At 37.7% G+C, this 25,953-nt stretch overlaps 3 protein-coding genes and 1 long non-coding RNA gene across 4 annotated transcripts in view; 1 reads left to right on the forward strand and 3 right to left on the reverse strand.

The window, feature by feature from the left end:
- LOC311293219 overlaps positions 1 to 25,953 on the reverse strand; it is a 267,232-nt gene that overhangs the window by 159,298 nt on the left and 81,981 nt on the right. The gene's annotated exons all lie outside the window — the stretch shown is intronic.
- On the forward strand, positions 3,994 to 7,997 carry LOC311293580 (uncharacterized protein). Its single transcript, XM_084413966.1, has 4 exons — positions 3,994 to 4,485; positions 4,840 to 4,903; positions 5,492 to 5,612; positions 6,473 to 7,997. The coding sequence occupies exons 1-4, from the start codon at positions 4,101 to 4,103 to the stop codon at positions 7,019 to 7,021; spliced, it is 1,119 nt and encodes a 372-aa protein (XP_084270092.1). The 5' UTR covers positions 3,994 to 4,100; the 3' UTR covers positions 7,022 to 7,997.
- On the reverse strand, positions 9,016 to 16,420 carry hspb8 (heat shock protein b8). The gene is made up of 3 exons (XM_084413967.1): positions 15,465 to 16,420; positions 13,808 to 13,871; positions 9,016 to 10,333 (listed from the first exon to the last, which is right to left on the reverse strand). The coding sequence occupies exons 1-3, from the start codon at positions 15,853 to 15,855 to the stop codon at positions 10,138 to 10,140; spliced, it is 651 nt and encodes a 216-aa protein (XP_084270093.1). The 5' UTR covers positions 15,856 to 16,420; the 3' UTR covers positions 9,016 to 10,137.
- The window catches only part of srrm4 (serine/arginine repetitive matrix 4), a 51,766-nt gene continuing 44,427 nt past the window's right edge, over positions 18,615 to 25,953 (reverse strand). Inside the window, exons 8-13 of the mRNA XM_084414546.1 lie at positions 25,748 to 25,886; positions 23,113 to 23,441; positions 22,482 to 22,667; positions 22,265 to 22,369; positions 21,975 to 22,103; positions 18,615 to 21,111 (exon numbers count right to left, since the gene is read on the reverse strand). Coding sequence (XP_084270672.1) covers positions 20,856 to 21,111; positions 21,975 to 22,103; positions 22,265 to 22,369; positions 22,482 to 22,667; positions 23,113 to 23,441; positions 25,748 to 25,886 — 1,144 coding nt within the window. The 3' untranslated portion in view covers positions 18,615 to 20,855. The remainder of the gene's footprint in view (positions 21,112 to 21,974; positions 22,104 to 22,264; positions 22,370 to 22,481; positions 22,668 to 23,112; positions 23,442 to 25,747; positions 25,887 to 25,953) is intronic.

Here is a 25,953-nt window from a genome sequence, read left to right on the forward strand (position 1 = left end):
ACGATTAAATCGTCACAACTCTGCAGTATCCATACAAATCAGATTAATTTCCTTGAGAGGCAGGCAACGATAACGAGAGTAGCAACCTGATCACGTCCATTTTAACTGGTTTAATTGGGATAAAATTCTCTAAAACATCACTAATACTAAATTATAGATGCACGAGATTCCATTAAAAAAAAAGAAAACAATGTATTTCGTTACAGCGACAGTGTCAGACAACGCGTTATACACGCAGTTCAGCCGCGGCTGACTGCTAAAGCGTCAGTAAGCAACCAGTCTGATCATGTCCATTTTAACTGGTTTAATTGGGATAAAATTGTCCAAAACATTACTAATACTAAATAATAGATGCATGAGATTCTATTCATAAAAAGAAAACAATGTATTTCCTTACAGCGAGAGTGTCAGACAACGCGTTATACAGGCAGTTCAGATGCGGCTGGCTGCTAAGCGTTAGTAAGCAACCAGTCTGATCATGTCCATTTTAACTGGTTTAATTGGGATAAAATTATCCAAAACATTACTAATACTAAATAATAGATGCATGAGATTCTATTCATAAAAATAAAACAATGTATTTCCTTACAGCAAGAGTGTCAGACAACGCGTTATACAGGCAGTTCAGCCGCGGCTGACTGGATTGAGCATCCGGTAAAGCGTCAGTAAGCAACCAGTCTGATCATGTCCATTTTAACTGGTTTAATTGGAATAAAATTGTCCAAAACATTACTAATACTAAATAATAGATGCATGAGATTCTATTCATAAAAAGAAAATAATGTATTTCCTTACAGCGAGAGTGTCAGACAACGCGTTATACAGGCAGTTCAGATGCGGCTGACTGCTAAGCGTCAGTAAGCAACCAGTCTGATCATGTCCATTTTAACTGGTTTAATTTGGATAAAATTATCCAAAACATTACTAATACTAAATAATAGATGCATGAGATTCTATTCATAAAAAGAAAACAATGTATTTCCTTACAGCGAGAGTGTCAGACAACGCGTTATACAGGCAGTTCAGCCGCGGCTGACTGGATTGAGCATCCGGTAAAGCGTCAGTAAGCAACCAGTCTGATCACGTCCAGTTTAACTGGTTTAATTGGGATAAAATTATCCAAAACATTACTAATACTAAATAATAGATGCATGAGATTCTATTCATAAAAAGAAAACAATGTATTTCCTTACAGCGAGAGTGTCAGACAACGCGTTATACAGGCAGTTCAGATGCGGCTGACTGCTAAGCGTTAGTAAGCAACCAGTCTGATCATGTCCATTTTAACTGGTTTAATTGGGATAAAATTATCCAAAACATTACTAATACTAAATAATAGATGCATGAGATTCTATTCATAAAAAGAAAACAATGTATTTCCTTACAGCAAGAGTGTCAGACAACGCGTTATACAGGCAGTTCAGCCGCGGCTGACTGGATTGAGCATCCGGTAAAGCGTCAGTAAGCAACCAGTCTGATCATGTCCATTTTAACTGGTTTAATTGGGATAAAATTATCCAAAACATTACTAATACTAAATAATAGATGCATGAGATTCTATTCATAAAAAGAAAACAATGTATTTCCTTACAGCGACAGTGTCAGACAACGCGTTATACAGGCAGTTCAGATGCGGCTGACTGCTAAGCGTCAGTAAGCAACCAGTCTGATCATGTCCATTTTAACTGGTTTAATTGGGATAAACTTCTCTAAATTCAAATCAACGGTTTCTGAAACTTGCCAAAGGCAGACTGCCAGACAACTAGCCAGACACTGACAGGTCACACTGACAGGTCACGTGTTATGCCAGAATTAGACTGGCATCTGCCAGTCTGCCACTGACAGGTCACGTGACATCCAGTGGCGGCTCCTGCCAGCCAGCTGAAGATTGAACCCCGACTCCGTTCCTGTTGCCAGCAAAAAATACTGACTCTCCTCTGTTCGGCGTTATTTATTTATTTAAAATATATATATATATATGTAAACGGTGATTCTCCGGAAGTTCGAGATTTAGCGTGCAGCATGTCAACCTTTCCTGGAGCAACTGTTCCTTATACAGATACAACGAGACACTCCAGTGACATATGTGCGCAATTCTCTAATTTCCCGCGAAAACCATCCCGTCAGGTCTAAAATATACTTATTAATGGCTTCCCATAGTGAACCGGGGTAAGACAAAATCACGTTTTGGAAGAAGGATTGATTAAGTATTGACTTATTATTTAAATGTTTTTAATAAAAATAAAAAATAAAAAATTTTTTTTTATTTGTGTGCCTTTAACTTTTTCACATTCCACAGACTTATTAGCCTATGCTTGTGATGTCTTACATAAACCGTGCTACCTTCTCTTCTTGTCCCAGATAATTCATGATGAGTTTCTTTGGTTTCAGGTGAAGTGACTCCAACACATCCTCAGCACTGCTCCCTCTGACTGAACTGTAGACTCTACGGGTCAGTGGTTCTTGTCTGCGATGAAATCTCTCCCAAAACATCTCAAAAAAGGTTTGTGAACCACACATGGTCCAGAATCTAAAGAGATATCGCTCTGAACTGCCATTTTCACTGTTTTTGTTTGAAAGAAGATGATCAAAATAGTCAGTCCATCAAAATAATAATGAATTATATACACAGATTAAAATTAATATTTATATAGCAATGATGCATTAAATTTATCAAAAGTGACAGGAAAGACATTTACAATTTTACAAACGTTTTCTATTTCAAATAAATGCTGTCCTTTTAAACTTTCTATTCATCAAAGAATCCTGAAAAAAAAGTATGTATTTCCACAAAAATATTACTTTAATATATAAAAAATGATTAATTGTTTTCAACATTGATAATAATAAGAAATGTTTTTGAGCACTAAATCAGCATATTAGAATGATGGGGGATTATGAGGGATCATGTGACACTTAAGCCTGGAGTAATGATGCTGAAAATTCAGCTTTGACGCCACAGGTATAAATTACATTTTAAAATATATTTAAAAGGAATTTTTTTTTTTTTTAAATTGTAATTGTATTTCACAATATTACTATTTTACTGTGTTTTTTATCAAATAAATGCAGCCTTAGTCAGCATAAGAGACTTAAAAAAAACATCTTACCAACCCCAAACTTTTAGATATATTTATATATATAAAAGAAACAGCAGTCTTCAACATAAAGTCTTGCAGTGCGACAGCAGCCTAATGTTGTCCGTTTGGTCTCCAGTGGTAACAAGACAATTTAAAAAACCAGTCTGAACCTGTCAGGGCCACTGTATTTGAAGCCATGCTGGATGGATTATTAGTGTTGCTGTGTATTACAGATATTGCTCAGGCCATACTGTGTAGGTTTAAAATAACAAGCATCTTAATACTGAACTTTGAAATATAGTGAAATAATATTCTATTATATATATTTTAAAATTATAGTGCACACCAGGGACAGACTCCAATATTCCGAATATTAAATAGGACCTGAACAAAACTATAAAGTGTTGAGCAAATGTAATTGTGCAGTCAGCAGTACACCTCTACAGTCGGCACTGAGATTAATAAGGGTGAGTTGGCTGCACTGGGCCCATTAAAGCAAGGTCCCCTGTGCACTCGTTCATTCTGAATCCAGGAAATAAAGTTAACAAGCACTTAGACACCTTCACAACCTCTATATAGACACCTCAACACTTTAATAGTTTCTACAACACTATTAACAATCAGTTCAATAAGATCTCTTTGCCTGTCAGAGGCTAAGCAGGACTTGGAACTGTTAGTTCTCATCAAACTGCTATTTGTTGCTTCCCCTTTAGATCTATAAATATCCTTAATTAGCGTCTGCCATAGAGCCCTTCCACCCCTCCGGTAGCAGATTGAACTACCTAGCCATCACTTCATCCCTACATTCTCTTCTGGTAGCATCATGGTTACTGCTTAGTAAGTGCTAAAAACTTGCAAGGACGCTATATAAACAGCGTCTGCAATGTCCACCGGCCACATTTGTCTTTGCTTTCAATCTCTACAGCATCTCTTTTTGTGTAGTTAGTGTGTCTTTAATCGTACTGTGGCTGGACCTTCCAAAAAAAATCGTTCTTCCTTAGAATTTTCAATTTTGTCACTATGGCGGATGCTAACAAGTCACCATCCAGGCCTCAATATTGTAATGAGGTACCTTGGAATCCCCTGAGCTACAGATGGCCCAGCGTAATCTTTAACCAACATTACGGCTTGCCTCCGTTATTGGACCCCCGAGACCTCAGCTGGATCGAAGGCATCTTCAGGAGGCTGGGGACTTCGTCTTGGCCCGGGTACTTGCGCACACCCGTGTTCGCTCCCTTTACTCAGGCCTCAGGACAGCACATCTCTAAACTGCACAGGGAGATGAGTGGAGGGGTGTCGGAAGTGGTTGGTGAGATGAGCAAGTGGAAAATTAGCTTGGATGTCAATCACTTCGCTCCCTCTGAGGTTACGGTCAAAATAAAGGACGGATTTTTGGAAATTGCAGGTATGGGTGAAAAAGTGTACTATTCAATATATTACATATATATTGAATATTGAATAGTATATATGATATATTGAATAGTATATGATATATTGAATATATATATGTTTATATGAATAGTTTATTTATTTAAATTTCACCTTTCCAACAGAATTCAATGTCAGATAACACATTTTACATGCAATTAGTCTACCAAACAGAATAAGCCTGGAGATATTGTACATTTTATAATTTATGAATATTTTCTGAATATAATTTTTTTATATATATATATTTAATATGATATACAAAATATATTATGCTCTTATTTGAGCTAATCAATCTCAATAATTTTGTTTTAATATATTTGATCCAAAGGAAATCATGAAGAAAGACAAGATGAGCACGGCTTTATTGCTAGATATTTTGCGAGAAAATACAAGTAAGTGTTAACATGCACACTACACTATATCTGAACCACTGTTCAAAAAAAGTTTTTTTATCTGTTTTATGCTCACCAAGGCTGCATTTATTTGATTAAATATACAGTAAAACCAGTAATATTGTGAAATATTATTACATTTCAAAATAGCTGTTTTCTTTTGTAATACACTTTTAAGCGTATTTTATTCATGTGGTGTTAAGCTGAATTTTCAGCATCATTACTCCAGTCTTCAGTGTCACATGGTCCTTCAGAAATCATTCTAATATGCTGATTTCTGCTCAAGAAACATTTATTATTATTATCAATGCTGAAAACAGTTTATTTTCTGGATTCGTTGATGAATAAAAAGTTTAAAAAGAACAGCATTTATTTGAATTTTTTTAGAACATTATAAAATGTATTTACTGTCACATTTGATTTAATTGCTGAATAAAAGTATTCATTTATTTAAAAACAAAACATTAACTCAATGTCTATTTTATTCTGTTTTAGCATATAATATTTCACTGGGCAATTGTGTCAAATTGTCACAAAGCTGTCTATATCAAAGCAATTTTATAAATATATTTCTCACCACTGCCTAAGACTTCCAGGTGGGGTTGATGCTGAAAATCTCCAGTCGTTTCTGTCCGCCGATGGGATCCTTACAGTGGAAGCACTATTACCCAGCATTCCCATCCCTGCTGATGTCATTATCCCTATCCAGGTATTGATTGGTTCTGACAGCCATTTAATCTTTAATTATGCAGTCCGAACTTATTCACTAACTGAAGCTCAAAATTAGGCACTCAGTGTTCTGGGTGGCATGCATTGCACTTGTTTATAAGTTATTAAATGTGTCACCCTTATATTTAAGTGGTGCTTTCTGTCATTCATAGTGAAGTGGCACAATTATTGTCACTATTGAAAACTTTTCTAGGTAAATCCAAGGTTGAACACTAGCCATTCATTCTCCAGTACTTAATTGGTCTTGTATAATAGGTAGACTTCGCAGGTAGAGAAACTGTCTCTCAGGTGCTGTATTTTAGCCAGTCTAATGTTAAAAAGCTGACAGCTATTTGCATTCGCAGGGAAAAGTAGGGATTATTTCAGTTGTTTTGTTGTATTATATTATTGCAGAGAATGTGGTCATCACGCTTTAAAAATTGCAGATATTGTTTACCCATTGCATGTCTTATTCAACTTACGCCAATTTGCAGCACCGTTAAGCCGTGCCGTCATAACAGGCTGCAAAACAAAATGTTTTTTTTACATTACTGCAAAAAAGATTTCAGAAATAATTAGAGGTATACGATTCCACAATGCCCCATAAACATCAAATGCCAAAGTCGAAGTCAGTTTATAAATTAATCACCCTGCAATTCCAATTACCAGGCTCATAATTGTTCTAATAACCAACAAAGAGATTAAATGCAAGCTCTTATTTTCCCGTAGGGGACATATTGGCCTTTCTTCACTACCCAGAAAATTAATATTTTTTGTGTACAGTGAACCTGGCACTTTAGGGTCTTGATTTGGCATTTAAGCACTTGACTTAATTTGAAAACTGTTTCACGTTTGCCAAAGGTTGAGATGGAGGCACAAACCGTGGGAGGAAAACAACAAGAGCCTCAAGACGCCACTGAAGCCGAGGCTAAACCGGAATCATTTGAGGGAGAAACTCCCGAACCCTCTGTCTCAACTGAGCATCCTGAGGGCGAACGAGACCAGCAGACTGTATCTGATGTAGATCCATCTAGAGAACCACAACCCCAGTCCATCACAGAAGCTGCACCAGGTGCCTTTGAGTCTGGAGGAGAGCAGGTTGGAGAACCCAGCGATGGCATAGAGAAAGACAAAGAAGGTGCTATTCAAGAGGCGGTTGAGGGCATCGAGCGAGACACGGAGGAAGTCCATGAGTCTGCAGACAAGCCTCAGGCTCCAGAGACTCCAGACACCATCACCTCCGAGCAAGGAGAGCAGGCAGAGGTCACGCAGCCTCTGGAACTGGAGGGTGAAGAAGGATATACAGACCCTGCTGTGACAGAAGATGAGCAACCAACCTCTGGGCAAACCCAGGAGGTGTTCAACCCCCAGCTGGAGCTCCAAAAGAAAAAGGATGTAGAGAAAATTTAGGCTACAGAAATACAACATCCCCAGCTCTTTCCTTAAGCTACGTCTACATTAATCCAGATACATTTGAAAATGGCATTTTCTTTGTCCATACTACTGTTTTCAAGCGTTTTCCCAAAGTTTATTGTCCACATAGAACCATCAGAAATGCTACAATTATCTTACTGCGCATGCATAATACGTAAAAATCTTACTGAGGTGATACCAGACATAAAGTTCTCAGGCTATTCTGGCGCGATAATTGTATTAACAAAATATTTCACCCCTTACTGGCGCATCCAAGTCGCACTCAATAGCCATTACATGGTCTAAAACACGATTGCCCTCGTGTTTTGCCGCAGGACAGCAAGTACATTTTCTGTCATCTTTCCAGGAATGTAATATGAAGATTGTACAAAGTCACATTGTTCTTAAGCAACACTGTGAAAGTGAATACAGTTCCACATAGCAGGCACATACCGGTATAAACATAGATATATACACTGCCAGGCCAAGTCTCTGTTTGGATTGAAATAGGCAAATGCTTAAGAGTCTATGATTGGATGATTATTGCAGTGATTATTATGTTATTAGCATGTTATATGTTTGGCAACTGTTCCCTAATTGATGGAGTGTGTAGCTTTTCATATTTTAAACAACCATGTAGGAAGACACATCATGGCCATATTCCAGGATGACAATGTCAAGATTCATCAGGCTCAGATTGTGAAACAGTGGTTGGGAGTGGTTGAAGAATCAGTTGCACACCTGAATTGGCACCTCTGAGTCCAGACCTGAAATTCATTGAATGTCTTTGGGATGTGCTGGAGGAGACTTTACAGAGTGCTGGACTCTTGTATTATCAATACAAGATCTTGGCCAAAAAATATGCACCTCTTGATAATTTTTTGGTCAAGTTCTTCTATTGAAATACAGTAGAAATACAATCTTCTAGGCAAATACATTTGCCTATTTAAATCCATTTATTTTTTTGTCGGGCAGTGTATATTGGTACAACATGTGTCACATGACATAACATGCGTTGTCATTTTCGAATACCTCCGGTGTTTTCAAATGTATCACTTTGGGAGAGCGTCTTCGATAAGCTTTGTTTTCGCAAGACACACTGTCTCAGTGTAAGCGGAAGGCCAAAGAAAATTTTGTTTTTCAAATGTATCTGGATGAATGTAGATATAGCCTTAGCCTCTTAATTCCCATAGATGTTTTTGAGTTTACTGTAACATGCATCCTCTTAGCACTAATAAAGACCTGAGCACGATTGTGTGACGCTTCTTGTTGTGCTTTACAGTAACAGGAATGATTAATCAGGGAAAGCTGAGAAATGTTCAAACTTAGGTGACAGACGGAAATCTGTCACATTGGCACCTAGCTGACTTTCTGTTGTGCTTGCAGAGAATTTTACATGAATCATTTATGCAGTGAATATGGTTGCACATTACATCCCTTGAGTTTTAGTAAATATCGTATAATTCTCATCTAACTCGGGTGGTTAAGATGCCAGCTCCTCTTGAGCACGGGAATATTCATGATTCATTAACCTCAAACTCTGAAAATTAGACAACGAGAGAGCTCGGATCAATTTAAAGAGAAAAATCCAATGGGCAACACATCAGTTAATCAGCAGTGGAGGACCGTTTTCTCTCCACATCCTCGTGGAGGAGATTGAAAGTGAGCCAAAGCGTTCGGAATAATCTCCACACTAATCTGTCACCCAATTACCGCAACCGTGCAGAGACAACTCCCATGGAGTCGTTCCCATAAGCACACAGCCAATCTGCCATCCGAACACCCAGATGTGATCGAGGACAGAGGATTGTGAGACAGAGACAACCGAAGGAGAGCATGATGCTCGATTTATTACTCGAAAGCATCCGAAGGTTATACAAGTGGGATAAGCAAACAGGTGTAAAGCTGAGAAATAATACCAGTTCTATCTGTAATGCAGCCCATTTATTCACTTGATTGAGATTTGCAGAGAGGAGTAATAAAAGGCTTGCTTTCGTAAAATCATTTATTATAAAAACGCATAGCATACATCCCTACACAAAAAGAAAAAAGAACACCCACAAATAAGAAAGAAAGAAGACACAATAAACAGCACTTGAGAAAAAGCTCTAGCATTCAGGCCCAGTTCCCAGAGAAGACCTTCATATAAATAGTCCAATGTGACAAAAATTCAGATTATTCAAACAGGGCCTTCATTCGAACTCAGGGACAAAACAAGATTAGGTTTAAATGAGGGACAGAAAGTCCATAACATATTTTAAAAACATTCAATTTCAACATCAAAGTTTGATTTCACATCCAATGTGTCTGAATGGAATTTACAACTCAACTCAAGCACACATCGCATTCTCAGTGTCATCTTACTCGATGAGATCGGCATGGCGGAGCAACAGTTTAAAGAGAATCGTAACTTACCAAGCAAATTAGATAAAAGGATAGGTCAAAAGAGATTATTTACTCACCCTCATGTCATTTCAAACCTGTATGACTTTCTACTGGAGAACGCAAAAGAAGATATTTTAAAGAATGCTCTGAAGAACTTTTTTTTTTTTTTTAGGGGTTTAAAACAGCATTGGATCATTTTGAAACTATTGTTTGGAGATTTTTTTTTCTTCAAATATCTTCTTTTGTTTTCCACAGAATAAAGGTTTGGGTCAACATGTTGGAGAATAAGAGATGAATTTTGGTTGAAAAATCCATTTAATTGTTGACATTTGAAGGGAACTCTATCGCCCCCTTTAGGACTGAGAGGAATGCAGGTTAAGTATATACAATGAGACGTGCCATTACGATGTTGACCGTGCATTCGCATCTACGTACATTTTTCCATGCCTATTTCCAGCCGTACAGAAATTGGGCCTGGTCTCATCCCATTTCACACCTTTTTCCTTCTCACTTGACCGGTAGCTCTATCACATTTGTTTATCTTCATTGATATAGTAACTGAAAGCTTCTGGTATTTGATCCAACCATGTACTATGTAGAGTAACATTTAATTTATAAACTATTCACTAGCAGATTAATGACTTTTGATTTAAGTAATTTTTTGAAACTGATGAATCTAGATTTTAACACTGGCTTGGAACAAATACCATAGGCATGCGAACACCAGTTCACTCCCTGACATCAAAGACTGGAGCTGAAGCCATGCTGGGTTCCTGCGGTCTGGCCTCAGGTTCTTCCATGGGTTCTGCGGGCATTTCGTTGCTGTAGAGGTAGTATGGAGGGGTCTGCCGGGCTTCAATGATGAGAACACCTTCCGGAGACAGAGAGGCGAACACAGTGACTGGGTCCACATCAGATGGGATTCTGTAAAAGAAGAGAGAGTTCAGAACGATGTCCATTTTCCACTAATAAAAATACAGGTTCTAAAACTGGATTTTTGCCGACACAGAATGTCTGGATCCCCGAAAAATCTTTCAGTGAACCATTTTTTCTTAGAGTGATGAACATTTTAATTATCTAAAGAACCTTTGTTTCCGCTAAATAACCTTTTGTGCAATGGAAAGGTTCCATGAATGTTTAAGTTTCTTCATAGATGCCAATAAAGAGCCCTTATTTTTTTTTGTGTACCCCCCGACACACAAATTTTTTTTTTTTATTAGATTAGCCATTTTTAAAGGGAGAGTTCACCCAAAAATGAAAATTATCTCATGATTTACCATCCTAGGTGTATATGACTATAATCTTTCAGACGAACACAATCAGAGTTATATTTAAAAAAATTCTGGCTCTTCAAGCTTTATAATGGCAGTGGTAATTTTCATTTTTGGGTGAACTACCCCTTTAAATGTGGTTGTACATTGATACATATTTGATATCTAATATCTAAATGCACACCATATTTTGCAACTAAAAAAGTGCTTTTTAATTGTACCTTACAGCTGCACTGAAACAAAGCTTGAAACCAAATGTTACAATAAGACCTTGACAATGCTCAGTTTAATATTAGCATCTACATGTACACAGAATTGTCTGAACATAACCCAGATTAACTGAGGTCTAACTCAAGTCTTTAGGTTAATATTAACCCAGAATGGGAATCATCATGGAAATTGCAAACACTATGCCCTATACTCCGTATATTCTCATTATGGTTTAATTTTCAACAAACTTCATTTTCTCTGTGGCAGCTTGTGGCTAGAAGATAATTCTCAATGCATTTTGTGGTTTTCATTTTAATGTTCTGCCTGCCATCACTTGCAATGAGAAAGAGAGAGAGAGTGAACGAGGGAGCCCTGCTCCAGGTGCTGGCTCAGAAATAGAATCTGTTCCCAATTATTACAAATCGCCTCCTGATGCAAAGTTTATCACCAGAAATTTCTATCTACAGACTAGTCTAATCATCTAGCAGGCAGACTGACTGCAGCTGTTCTAATGAGAGGAGTTCTCACTGTCTGTTTGAATGTGATGCCTTTAAGGCTGGATTAACATAAATTCATATCTGCTCTACAGAGAAAGGGTGGAACTTGTTTTAAACATGAATGGATGGTGATATCATGCAAAGCTACTTCCTGCTGGTCTTCTACGACAACAGTCTAAAGGGTGGGGGAACTTTTAGGGCTGCTTTATAGATTCGAGAGACGAATGCTGTGTTTGGATAATGCTAGATGAAATAATTGTACTTAACAATTTAAATCAATTCTCACAATCAACAATATTGTAAATGTCTGTTTAGCTTCTTTGTGTTTTATTCTGTTCCCTCTGCTTTGCCTGAGTTCTGTTCCCTAGTTAGTTTTCTTGGTTATTCATTAGCTCTGCACCTGTTCTGTTTAACCTTGATGACCCTGTCTGTGTATTTAAGCCCTTCATTTCTTAATTTTAAATGTAATTCAATTTTTAATGTAAGGAAGTACAATCTAAACAAAATTCCTCATAATACACTACTGTTCAAAAGTTAGGGGTCAGCAATATTTGTTTTTTTTATTCTTATGCTCACCAAGACTGAATTTATATGATCAAAAATACAGTAAAAACAGTATTAATGTGAAATATTATTACAATTGTAAATACCTGTTCTCTATTTTAATATATATAGAATGTATTTATTCCTCTGATGTCATTCTGAAATCATTCTAATATTTGGTGCTCAGTGAACGTTTCTAGTTATTATCAATACTGAAAACACTTACGTTGTTAAATATTTTTGTGGAAACTGTGATACATATTTTCTCAGGTTACTTTGATGAATAGAAAGTTCAAAAGAACAGCATGTATTTTAAATAGAAATCTTTTGTAATGTTATAAATGTCTTTACTGTCACTTTTGATCGATTTAATACATCCTTGCTGAATAAAAGTATTAATTTCTTTCAAAAAAACAAAAACAAATCTTACTGAACCCAAACCCTATCTGGAAATGCTTCCTCCAAAAGGAATTTGGCTAGAAGAACAACGTAATGTTATTGACACCTATGATACTTTAAAATGCTACCTAGTTAGCTCACTAAGGTTTTCTGTACTGTTTTATTTTTATGAATGTTGCGAAAGAGTGTGAGAGAACACAACAGAGAGAGATAAAGAGAGAGAGAGAGAGAGTGTCCCTGAGCTTTGTCAGTCATCATGGCCAAATAAGGCTGGAAGGTTTCACGCTTGTTGCCAAGCATCTGCTGAGTTTATATAAACCTTAGCATGTAGCCGACTGCAGTAGCCTGACACTATTCAATTAGCACAGCAATGTTATAGCCGTCCTGCGCTGTGACTCAGACATCACAGCTCTGCTACTGAGGAGCAAATGGCAGAGATTGAGATTTCATTCAATAGCTCAAAGCTATTAATAAAAAAGCTCAATGTAATTTATGCGTGGCCTGTATCTTCTATAAGTGTGTGTTCTTAGCTTAGTTTAGCAGAATGCTAATGTTCAACTGTTGGAATTTCACACAACCAACATGGCCTGTCAACATCAAATTAGCTAAGCAGTTTACATTGGATGTAGATGGACACTGAGAGGAAGCTTTCACTATTAATCATATCTATCGTTAAAGTTTAGGGTCGGTAAGATTTCTTAATATTTTTGAAAGGAGCCTCTTATGCTCAAAGCTGCATTTATTTGATCAAAAATACAGTAAAAACAAAAAGAAAAAAATTCAGTAATATTGTGAATATTATCCTTTAAAATAAATCATGTTTAATGTAATTTAATCCTGTGATGGCAAAGCTGATTTATCAGCATCTATTACTCTTCAGTGTCACACGATCCTTCAGAAATCATTATATGCTGATATGGTGCTTAAGAAACGTTTCTTCTTATTATCAGCTTAATATTTATGTGGAAACTGTAATTCAAGGTTTTATTTTACTTAATCTTTTCTAATATTAAAAAAGTATTTACTGTTTTTTATGTAAAAAAATGTCCCTTGCTGAATAAAAGTTCTTTCTTGGATTTTACTGACCCCAAACATTTGAACAATAGTGTAAAAAGTTCAATAATTAAACTCTCTTTCTTTCTTATAGTCTATTTCTGTGTGTCTCTGTCAGAGAAACAGCATGTTGACAGGAAAAAAATCAAATCACTATGTATCTTAATTACTGCAGACATCGGATCCGCGTGATATGTTGTCTATTTTATCTCTATAACTTTGATTCTTTTCCTCTGCCTCTACCATCCAATTTGACTCTCTGAAGAGCAAGAAGAAAGCAGAGAGGTTGGGGCGGGTGGAGGAGTGGGAATGCTTTGTGTTGCTTTAATAACTCAGAGTGACATTCCTCTGGAAGCTGCTTCATCATTCTAGAAGGTTCCAAATCAGAAGCCCCCGGAAACTTTTGATCCAATCATCATACTTACTGAATTTTCTTCGTGAAGTTTTTGGTAACAATTCCGCCCTCGTCTTGCTTTTCCTCGTGTTTCCCTGGTGAAAAGACAAAGGCAGTTGTTAACGCAGAGATCGATTCGACCATACAACACTTGTGAATAAGAACTTATTTCGAAAAAGGTGTTGCTTTAAACATCAACAGGTTTCTTGATGTGAATCCCCGCACTGGCTGCTCACAGAAGAGTAACCTTTGCCACACTGACATAAAATTAGACCCGAACAGGTTTATTAGTATCAGATTTTCTAGCCATGGCATATAAGGTTTTTTATTCTTCTTTTTTTCACATTTTACAGACATTGCAAAGGCAACACTATATATGATTTTGTAGTATTTCAAACCAAGAAAGCCTGTTTAAAAGCCTCTTGGCCTCATTCTCTGCAGCTGTTGGTCACTAAATGCCAGTCATGCCATATTGTGTCTCGGCGCGGCCAACATATCTACAGTAACCGGCTCTTTAAAAAACACTTTGAGCACAAACACATTTGATTGATCAATTTGCTCATAGCACTTTCAACATTTCTAATCAACAACTCAACCATTTACAATATACTGGGACGCAAGAACATTTTGAGAGCAAAATCTATCCACATATAGACATTTACCCACTGACATACTGTGCAATGGCCTTTCCCGATTTAACAAAGACATTCAAACATGGCTGTGGCATTTGTTTGACAATGCTTTACTTCAGGGCAATGTTGAACTTAAATGGTCCAAAACTGGTCATCAGAATCAGAACAGTGCGTAGGGTAGTTCACTTTGATATCTCTGTGTGACACTTTTAGAATGAGGTTATGTGAAGTTAAGTCTCGCTGTCCCCACCCTCCTCCCACTGTGACTGAGTGACCCAGCTGGAATACCAGCACAGTGTTTATATTAATCCCTGCACACCAGGCCTTTGCTCTCTCCTGAACTCTGAACTTCTGTCCTGCCATCACAGTCAACAAAATGTATTTCTGGAGAAGGCAGCAACTGGCCTTCGACTTTTCCGCATTATAGATACACAATTTCAGTTTTTACAAAAGAACTTTAGTGATTAAAGAGAAAAGTATGGGACTATTTCAATGTGTTTAATGTAAGCGGTCATCAAGGGATCTCAGCAGGTGGCTAATTACAAGTGATTAGCTGATAATGTGCAAGTCATACTCAAAGGCCTTCCATTCTCAAACTGCAGCGGAGAAACAGCGGCAGAGATTTATGGAACATGGGGTCCAAAAGGCCATATTTAAAATAGGATATTAAAGCAATTAAAATGGGACATAAAAATACTACAAAATCAAGTCAATTTTGAGAAATAAACAAATTCATATTAAATGATCTGTGTGCTAGGCCTATATGAAATAAGAAAATACTTGTCAGAAATATTTGTTATTTATTATTTTGTAAGAAATGGCCTTTTTAATGTAGGAATAATTACAATTTTTTAAAAAAAAGTTGCATAATTGAAATGCATATGACGAACTGCTTAATGCTCCTCATTTAGGATAAAATCGTCTGGTAAATGCACAAATGTAAATTATATTCCATTCAACGTTATTCCATGATTCATTATTGTAGGCTATAAAGGTAATTAAGTTTGTGTTCTCATAATAACTCATCCTTCTCAATGATTAGAAGTGTTTTCTCACCTGACACCTCTATAAAACCGTCTTTAGTTTTGACATTAAGCTCCTCAGGTTTGAAGCTGTGCACGTTCACGCACACTTTCCACGGCTCGTCTGGGTTGGTCGGGGGCGCGCTGGATCGGCGAGGGCTCTCGCTGTACATGGAGCTGAAGCCCTGCGGCGAGCCCATGCTCGCCCGCGGGAAGCCCGTTCGCAACGAGCCAGACCACGGCGCGTCGAGGCGGGCGCTCAGCCGAGGTCTCGCCCAGCCGGGCCATTCCATCGATAACTCGTCGGGAAAGGGTGACAGTCCAAAGTCATCTTCCATAAAGCGAGATGCGAGTGACTGTTCCCGGAACGGATCCCGTGGAATTCTCTGTCGGTTGCCCATAGTGTAGTAATCCCCTTCTGCCATTGTGAAACTTGGAAAAAGTTAGTTTAGACAACTTTTCCTGTTCAGAACGTCGCGTTGCTGTCAGATTTCCGAATAGGATCAATTATTAAAAAGAGCGCAAAACAAATTCTGTTTTTTTTTGTTTTGTTTTGTTTTTTCGCAACAACTCTCCAGGCGCGTGATTACGCACCTAGGTTTAAGCCTACCACTGTACTCATGTATGAGTTCTAGAAGTTTACTGACGATGTAAGTGCTCTTTCACCGGTTTATATGTGATTTGCCGGTCTATAAAGTCCAGAAAGTGCTCGGTAGCTCACGACAGCTGACTGAAGACCCTCCCTTTCCAAGTTTAGACCCCGGGCTGTGACTGGCTCCACCGGACAGCGACTGGTCCAATCTAACCCACCCCCAGATGACTCATTCACTTCATAATAGAACACTACTCACTCCTCAAGGCCGGAGAGGAGTCACACACTCATAAGAACAACACTAATAACGTTCTAAACACGAAATGTGACGAAATACAACATAGGCATGCGGTAGGCCCATCTCCTTTTCCTTCTTCAAACGAGTCCTCCTCGCATACGTCATGTAGGGGAAAGTAGGCTACGTAAGACGAGCGAGAAAAACCATGCACGCAGTTATATTTTAGGATGTCTTATATCAGTTGAAATGTATTAGCCATGCCTAGGCCTACTTAAAATGTATTTAATTGTATTGTAAGAAACAAAATATCAACATTTATTTGACTTTTCAGACAGATTTTCTTTTAGCAAGTATAAATTATCATATAGAATATAATAAGTAGCCTACATAATTTTAGATATTTTTAAATATAAAAGGTTTTAAAGTTTTTTAAATTTTACTGTATAATGTTAGACAAAAACATTTCGATCACTTCATGGTTTCCACAGAAATAGGGCCATATGTCATGTAAAAGTGGTCCATATTAAAAAAATAAATACTTTCACTTTCATGCACTTTGATTATGTGCTCTTCTCAGTCACAAAAAGATCAAATAATGGCCACTTCCTGTTTATTTTGGTCAAATAAAAATCAAGCACACCTCTCTATGTGGCTTAGCTTACCCTCTGACTTGTAACACGTAGAGTCCAAAGAGGTAGATGAGGAGACGATGAAAGTACAAATAAGGTAATACTTTAATCAAAATAAACAAAAGCAAATATCCATAAAGCAACATAACAGTGAGCACTAAAACTCAGTCAACACCAGACAACTGAACAAAAGGATCTGAAGGGTATAAATACACACATGATAATGCTCTGAATGCAAACATGTGAACTGATTAATGAATAACCATGGATACTAATGATGGTGGGAAACAAAGGACAAATAAGAAAACAGAATGTGAACTAAAAGTCGCTGAAAATGAAAACCAAACACAACGAAAGTGTGCGAGAACGCACAGTAACGGTTCGACCAAGCGATGGGGGGCCGGGGGTTCTGGAGGAGGACGCAGAGCTGGTGAAGGTGGAAGCAACTTCAGCTTACCCCTCATGCTGGGATGGTGGGCGGGGTCCTTCTCCATACCTTCATACTCCACCAGGCATTCCACAGCGATACACAGTGGTGCCGTTTCACACACCTGGTCAGACACTTTATAGGGCTCAGGGTCCTGGGCGATTGTTGGCACTGTCCTTTTTTCAGGTTCTGGCTCTCTCATCGTGGCAGGCTTGAGCTCTGTCTGTGGTGGGCTCTGGCTGAATGTCCGTGTGAGTGGCTGATGGCTGGCTGGGCTCTGGAATTGGCGATGTGATGATGGATGTTGGGTGGGGCTGGACGGTCACGCTGTTCTCCTCTTCAGCGTTTCCCAACTCAAAGAACCATCCGTCCACCCAGAGAGCAAAGTTGATGTACTTTGCTAGACTCCAACAGCGATCCCCACTGGGCATGAGGAAGTCCATACCAAAAACCTTGCATGAGTGTGATGTCATGGCACGTCACCAGGTGGCAGATGTCAGCGAACTCCTCCACACAATCTTCTAAACATCGGCCACCTTGGAAAATACTCCTCCACGTAGTCCCGGCCAGTTTCACAGTGCCACATTGATGGCAGCGATTTTCATCTTTCTTTTCATTTTTGGGTCTGGTGTCCTTTAACGCGTAGCGTCCAAAGAGGAAGATGAGGAGACGATGAACGTAAATACTTTAATCAAAATAAACAAAAGCAGATATCCAGGCATGATAAAGCAACGTAACAGTGAGCACTAAAACTCAATAAACACCAGAAAACTGAACAAAAGGAAATGAAGGGTATAAATACACACGATAATGATCTGAATGCAAACAGGTGAACTAATTAATGAATAACCATGGATAATGATGGTGGGGAACTAAGGACAAAGGAAACAGTCCTTGTCCTTGAAAATGAAAACCAAACACCAGGGTTGAATCCGAAATCGCCCCCTAAACCCCTACAGTACGTTAGTCCACTAATACAGTTCACTTAAAGGAGTGAATGAAAACGAGTGAGCGAATTCAGACAACCGTTGAGTGTACATCGGCTGGATAGAACGAGTGCACTCGATAACGTCCACTATGGTTTCGGACACCACTACAATTGACTGTCCCTTCAAATAATGCCCTATTTGAGGGTATAGGGAGCAATTTCGGATTCAGCCAATGGAAGTGTGAAAGTGCAAGACCCATCTTACCCCACCCTCCATTTTTTTACTATGCAAATCAGGAACGCAAGGATATAATTTGAATGTGAATAAAGAGAGTGCAATTTTAAAGGAACAAAATATCGGGTCAATTAATTAGATGAATAATTTATTTAGAACTCTTTGAATATCATTACAGATTCAGACCACAGAGAACTAGCCATTAATTTGAAGAGCAAGGGAGACATTGATACTCTTGTGCACATAGACAGCATTGTATATACATAGTAGAATAGGGTAATATGAGGAATGTCCTTAGCATAATCTTCAAGCCTGATGCCCTGCACTAAAACCAATACACACTTGCTATATATCTTTACCGCACATTTTGTGCAAAAATAATTATTGGTATTACAGGATGTTGCAATAGTGTTTTGCAGTTACAGAAGCCAATGGCAACCTCTGTAGCATGTTTTGACTTTGATTCTGTAAAAAAATGGTTTAATTCATGGCAACATTTCAGCTTTTTTTTTTTTTTTTTTGAAAGAATGCAAATAATGTAAATTAGAAAGCCAGCCTTGTAAACAGTCAGTACCACTACTCCATCTCAATAAATAAAGCCCATGCCTAATACTGCCGCACTAAACGTTTGCATATTTACACAACAGATTTACATAATCATTTACTAAACTCATTTACGGTTTGAGACGAGAGAACAAGATGAATTCAACAAGATAAAACATTTGATACACTTCAAGTTTTTTCCCCTTCATCTACAACAAATTTTCTGTACAAGTGTCAGAATTCACAACAGTCAGACAGCTAATAATGTACAGTGCATAGAGATCACCATGCCTTCGTTTAACAAGCACTCCAATAGACTTTATGACACAGAAACAAAGAAACTGCCATTATCTGTTGTGATGAAGGTGATGATTTTTATACGCTGTTTCATCAAGCTGTATCACACAACAAATATATATCTTTGATCCTTTCAAAAAATCCTTGATCTAGCCACTCTGATGGATTTCTAATAACAGCCGTCTTCATTTCTCCCAGTCTGTAATATTTTCTCTGTTGTTGCACTGATTTGCAACCAATAAATATGCTTTATAAAACATTTGTATTGATAAATATCATCATCATTTACAGTATGTAAAGTTTGTGATTTAATTAATGCAGGACTGAATGTTTAAACTGTGGGATTTTGTGGAAAAATGGATGATATACTGTAAACAAAAAAGTTTTCTATATGAATATCAAAGGTTTTATATTATAAATAATTCAAGTGATCAGAGTAATAAATATTTATACCGCACTATTTGCATACCTAACAGAAATAAATAACAGATACAAATAGAAATGACTAGGCATTCAAATAATAAATAATTAAAAATATTATACAATTTAATACGACTTATGTTAAAAATGACATAATAATAATAATATGTATGCCAGTGCTTTAATTTTAGAGTCAGTAGAGCAGAAAATGTTTTACCTTTCTTTGTTCACTCAGAAGTAGCCTTGATTTTGATGGATAAAAAAAAAAACTTCATTCTGTCTCTTGAGGTCTGCTAGATTAATGTGTAGTTTAACACATTTTTTTAACACAGTATGGACAGCTGGACCCTGCAAAAGGGTTCCTACCAGTGGAGCACATCCGCTGCATTTTGATTGTCCACCATCATCATCATCATCTCCATCACAGCCAATGACATTTGAATTGTTTTCCAGTTCAACAGAAGATAAATAAAGCTGGCATTTGGGCTGATGGGGTGTGCGTTTGCCGGTGGGGCTAATTCGGATGGCACATTTTTCAAAGTGAAGGTGTGTGCAACACAGAAGCGGCTGCTCTCAGTAAAAGCTGTTATGGAAGCAATAAATCTTTCTCCTCAAGCGCTTTTGACATCTATAAAAAAAGAAAACACTACAAAAATACAATAGATTTAAACATCGGCTTTTACAGTCAAGGCTATGAGCGTCTCGTGAGTGACCCTGCACATGAAGACACTTCCTTTTATCTACTACGGCTGTTTTTGATAAATGAACAACAATATCCTCAACACCTATGAGCAAAACCAGGTATAGCAGAAACTCACACATTGCAGTGCACATAGTGAAACCTCCATTCAGGTCCTTCCTACAACAGCAGGTTTTGTGAGCAGGCTTTTTCTTTTCCTTTGAGCGGGATGGATGAAAGCACACAGTTTAGTACACAACAATATGGAAAGCTTCAGTCTTATCTGACACTGAACAGATGATCCTGTCACTGCCTGGTCTTCCACATCCAAGCACAGCATGTTCTCAGTGCTGCTCCATTTCATTTCCAGTTACAATAAGATGCGGTCCTGGGCTCATGCTGTAGCTCAGCACTCCAGCATCTGGTTCATCCGTAAATTAGCGGCGGGCTCTGCTGTAGCTCACAATTGAGTCATAGCTTCTGCTCCGACTGCGACTGCGTCTGCTATATACAGAGTTCCACGATGAGCTGCGACTGTAGCTCCTGTATGAAGAAGAAGTGTGACTGCGACTGCGACTGCGACTCCGTGAACGACTGCGTCCGAGAGAAAACAGGCGCCAGGACAGGAGGCTGGAGGATCTGCTGCTGACAGAGGGGCTGGGACGATGGTAAGGGATGGGCCTCTTTCTGGCACTGTGCAGGACAGAATACAAAGAAAGTCTTAGTAATAACTTTAATAAAAATCCTAAAAGGATAAGTTAGGGGTCTTTTTTGTCTAACAATCTCTCAAGGAAATCTCTTATGCTCACCATGTCTGCATTTATTTGATCAAAAAATACAGTAAAAACGGTAACATTGTGACATATTATTACAATTTAAAATAAGTGTCTTCTATTTTAATATATTTTAATATGTCATTTATTCCTGTGATGCAAAGCTGAGTTTTCAGCATCATTACTCCAGTCTTCAGCATCGCATGATCCTTCAGAAATCATTCTGATATGCTGATTTGCTGCACAAGAATTTTTTTTTATTATTATTATCAATGTTGAAAACAGTTGTGCTAATTAATATTTTAGTGGAAACTGTAATTTTCTTCAGGATTTTTTGATGAAATAAAAGTTCAAAGGAACAACATTTATTTAAAGTAGAAATGTTTTGTAACATTATAAATGTCTTTACTATAAATATATATTGTTATACAATTGCTTCTCCTAAACAGCCATCAACATTAATTTGAAGACTGTATGTCTATTTTTATTTCTCCTGAGGATGCCAGCAGAAAGCTCTGCATTTTTACACAGAATTGGAATGCCTGATATTCCCACGACTTGCTTGTTAATGTGTTAAATATTTTTTGCTAATTTGCTAATGCCTTCAGCTACCAATTAGAGTGTGCTCTCAGCGCAGCTTTAATTCATTCTGCAGATTTCTAGAGATTTCTTCCTAGAATCAGTGCAGAAAGCTGTGGGAAAAGTATATAGACTCTGTCTGGGTTAACTGATCTCCAAAGTAGGATCAGCAGAGTTGTTTCTGTTTGTGATTCAAGAACAAACCTTGTAATTCTACGGGCTTCCAGGTGGCTGGGGGAATCTCTTCTTCTCTTTCTCATAGGGGAGCAAGGTCTTCTCCTGCTGTGCTTTCTACTCTTGCAGGAACTGCAGTCTCTTTTCCGCTCTCGAAACCTTTTCATCCACACATAAAAGAGATGCGAGCATGTATGTGTTTCAAAAACAGATTTCAGCATTGCCACAGTCTTTTAATTAAAGAATTATACTAGAGTCAGTCTTTTAATGAAAGAATTATATTAGATCAAATTACACATCTCCTTTCAGCTAAAAATCACCTGTCTGGTGTGCACCGTGAGTAATTTAGACTGCGGCAACTGCTCGCACTAGACAGACTGTCTCTCCGTGAATCCAGCGAATAACTGGACGAACGGGAATATGATCTGTAAGTGAGCCGGGGGGAATGATATTGTCAGATATAAACATACGAGTTTATGACTAAATCGAAAGCTTAAAATAAGAGTTCCTATAATAAATAGCCGCTGTGTGACCCACCTCCTCCCTGAGGACAGGGATCGGCTTCTGGAATAGCGCCCTGAGTATCTGCTTTGGGATGATATGCTTCTGCTGCGGGACCTCGTTCGTTCCTGATATCTATCATAAGACGGACTCCGATTTCTATCGGTGACGAGACCCGGAGGCTGTGTCTTCTCCAAATCAGCGTTCCTGCCTGTTTCTACACTGCAATTACAAGAGGGAAATTATTTTAGGCCTTTACTTTATTACTTCACAATGTAAGTGACAGGATATCTGGATATTTGCAGAGAGAGAGTCTGCACTTTGTACCAGGATTATTATAGTTAACTAGACATTAAAACACAAAACTAATGGGGGAAAAAAACTACAACAAAATGACTTTAAATAAAATCGAATTCAAACTATTAATCAAATCTATAATAGTATCTCAATGATGCCTTAATAGCACTGCTCTATATAACTGTTGTTTTGGTCACTCATCAGTGGTCATATGTTAAAAGTGAAATGGAAGCCGAACCTACACCGACAATTCTTTCACTGGAAAGATACATGGTTTAATGGCATGTTAGTGATACATTTGATGTACACCATCAAAATACAATTTAGACATATTTAAAGTTAATGTAAAATGCATTCAAAACAGCCTTACCCTTTAAACTTGTTGAAGACAGAGCTGTGTAGGGTGTTTTCTCTGAGTACTGGTTTACCCAGAGAGTCATAGCTGGTTAGTGAGTTGCCTGAATCCGAGGCATTGTCCCCATCGGCTAGTCTAAGCTTCTCAGGACATGTTAAATCCTGACAAGAGAACTTTCCATTTCTGGTCACTTTTGACCTTGTGATGCCAGTTTTACTTGACAGTGGAGAGGACGTGTCATTTCCCGAATCGTAATCTGCCTGACCTTTGCCCTTAGTGGATATTGAGTCCTGGACGATCATCATTTTGTTTAAACCCTCAACCCCATGACGTGATGGTGAGACCTGCAAGCAGACAAAGCAAAGTTGTTGTTTTTCTAAAGAAAAATAAGGCCGTATCAATCTGCTACCTGCATGATGCAGTCTGAGTACTCTTTAAAAGGCACAAATGTCCCTACAGAGCACAGAGAGGAAATTAATCAAGATTTTTTAGGACAGAAACTAAAAGATTAAAATCCGCCATGCAAATCTGTCACATGCGAGAAGTTTGAAAAGAAAGGAGAAGAACAAAGCAAGTACTCTTACAAAAGAAACTAATGAAAAAGAGACTGAAGAGAGAAAATAACAATGAACCAATGCTAATGAAAAAGGCAAATTAAAGAAAACATCCAGATCAAAAAAAGAAAGAAAAGAACCTACATGAATAAACTTCCAGCTACTTTTAAGTCAGAAGAAAGAGAGAGTAAAAGGAAACAGAAAATCCCCAATTTGAAAGTTGCTTTCCTTTAAAGAACATTAAACAGACATCACAGAATGGGCTTAAGTAATATATATATATATATATATAATCATATGAAAAGGGTTGCAGACAAAAGAAATATCTCCATCACTCTAAATATTTAAAATCCTTGAGAAAACATGTTTCTGCTTTAGTCCCCTGTCGGAAGAGATTTTACAGTCCACCAGCGGCCTACAGTAAGTCCCTAAATCTGCGGATAGCATCGACTTACCAATCAAGACTTCCTCCTTAAGTAGGTAAGGTGTAAGAAAAAGGGAAGAGCGGGTGACATAAGTGCATCATTAGAGTGGTAAAGTGCAAGAAAAAGACAATAACCCTCTCTTCTTTAAATCCAACTCCAATCTGCCACACACCGGCATGAGCCTTTTTCTTTACCTTTGTTGTTCACCTGTAGGTTTGAAATTAGATCTCATTTTCTATTGTGGGACTGATGGAGTAAATTTAGGTAGACTCTACATCCTTAATAGAATCTGTATCCTTTATAGAAAATGGAAAGAAGCTGCTTAGTTTCAATAAGATTCTAGTTTGCTACAATGGCACAAAAAAGCAATCAAACTGGTTTATGTTGGAATTTACAACAATCTGGTATAGCCCAGTGGTTATTTGGAATGATCTAGCTGTGAAGTATGAGACTGGAACAATTATGTGCAGGTTTATGTATTTTGTTTTGCAGGGTATCAGCTTTTTGCAAGCTTCAGTATATGAAACAAACTGCACCAGTGCAAAAGCTTGCTTTGCTTATACAGCTAACCAACCAAGGATCCACGGCAGGGCCAACGGAGTATTAAAATTTACCTCCAAAAAATATATTTTCTTGAAAAGGGAGACTTTCGTACAAAGATGTTTATAGCAACGTCTACAGTTTAGGAACAAAATAACAACAACAATCAGTGGAAGGAATATTTGCTTCACACTATGGACAATCTTTAAACATGATGGTGTGAGACAAAAATATTAGCAATGATTAAAGTTAAGAAAATGTCATTCATGTTACTTTAATGATTTTGTGATTCATCTGCCACGCGGGCATTATTTTTCTCTGTGGTATTCAAACTGTCTTCAAAGGCTTAAAAGCTGTTGCAAGAGTGTCTTTAAAAACTTTCAGAAACTAATTGTTAGAAAATCCACAGTGCAGTATATAGGATTATGTAAATGATTAACTTTATTAAAATATTCGTTTTTATGACTTTATACAGACTAGGCATTCTCTGGTTCCCCAGGACCATGTTCTTTAGTGATGGTGAACTTTTTTAGTGTTTGATGTTTGATATTTCTGGTTGGAGTGGATGCATTTAGAGTGTGGCAGTAGGTTGCGTGTCACTTTAAACAAGTGTAATTACTGAGAGTGCATGAAAACACTTGAAAACCACTCTCATTAAAAAGTTAATTCACTTAAGTTTAAATTACGTGTCAAGCACGTGTGCAATATGCAAATCACATGTTGGTTAAAAATTCTAACCACAAAAATAACCTCACTCGAAGGCATTGCTACAATCATTATTGTTCCTATTAAAAAACGAAATGGCAATGCAATATGAGCCAATTTACAAAACAAAAAGGACTATAGAAAAACTTCATCTGTGAGAATTAAAAATACTATGCCTTTATGCTTAACTATGGCTAGTTTCAGTCCAAATCCTATCCAAAAGCAAACAAACAGTCACATAAATAACGATAAAGATTTCTCCATGGGGGAAAAGATTTGCACTTGCATTAGTTTAACAGACAAGTGTAAAACAACATAGCTTTTGGTCTTGATATCCGTTAAGTAAAAAGAAATGGTTTCACAACGGCCTTACAGAGCAAGAGTTCGGCACTGTAAGTGCATCAGGTAGCCATCAGAAACACTTACGGTGCTTTCAGAAAAGTGGCAGCAGCACTTAGAGGAGATTTTATTGGTCAGCTTGATTGCCGACCTGCATGCATCGCCTCCATGGACAGCTGATGAATGGCCACCGTCTTGGAAACCAGATTTTTCACAATCTTCATATCTAGGCATAGACAAAGCACATACAAACGTTGTTAAAGGCCCCTTCACCTCAAGGAGAAATTTAAATA

The sequence above is a fragment of the Rutilus rutilus genome (assembly GCF_951802725.1).
Source record: "Rutilus rutilus genome assembly, chromosome: 7".
In the NCBI taxonomy this organism is placed as follows: Eukaryota; Metazoa; Chordata; class Actinopteri; order Cypriniformes; family Leuciscidae; genus Rutilus; species Rutilus rutilus.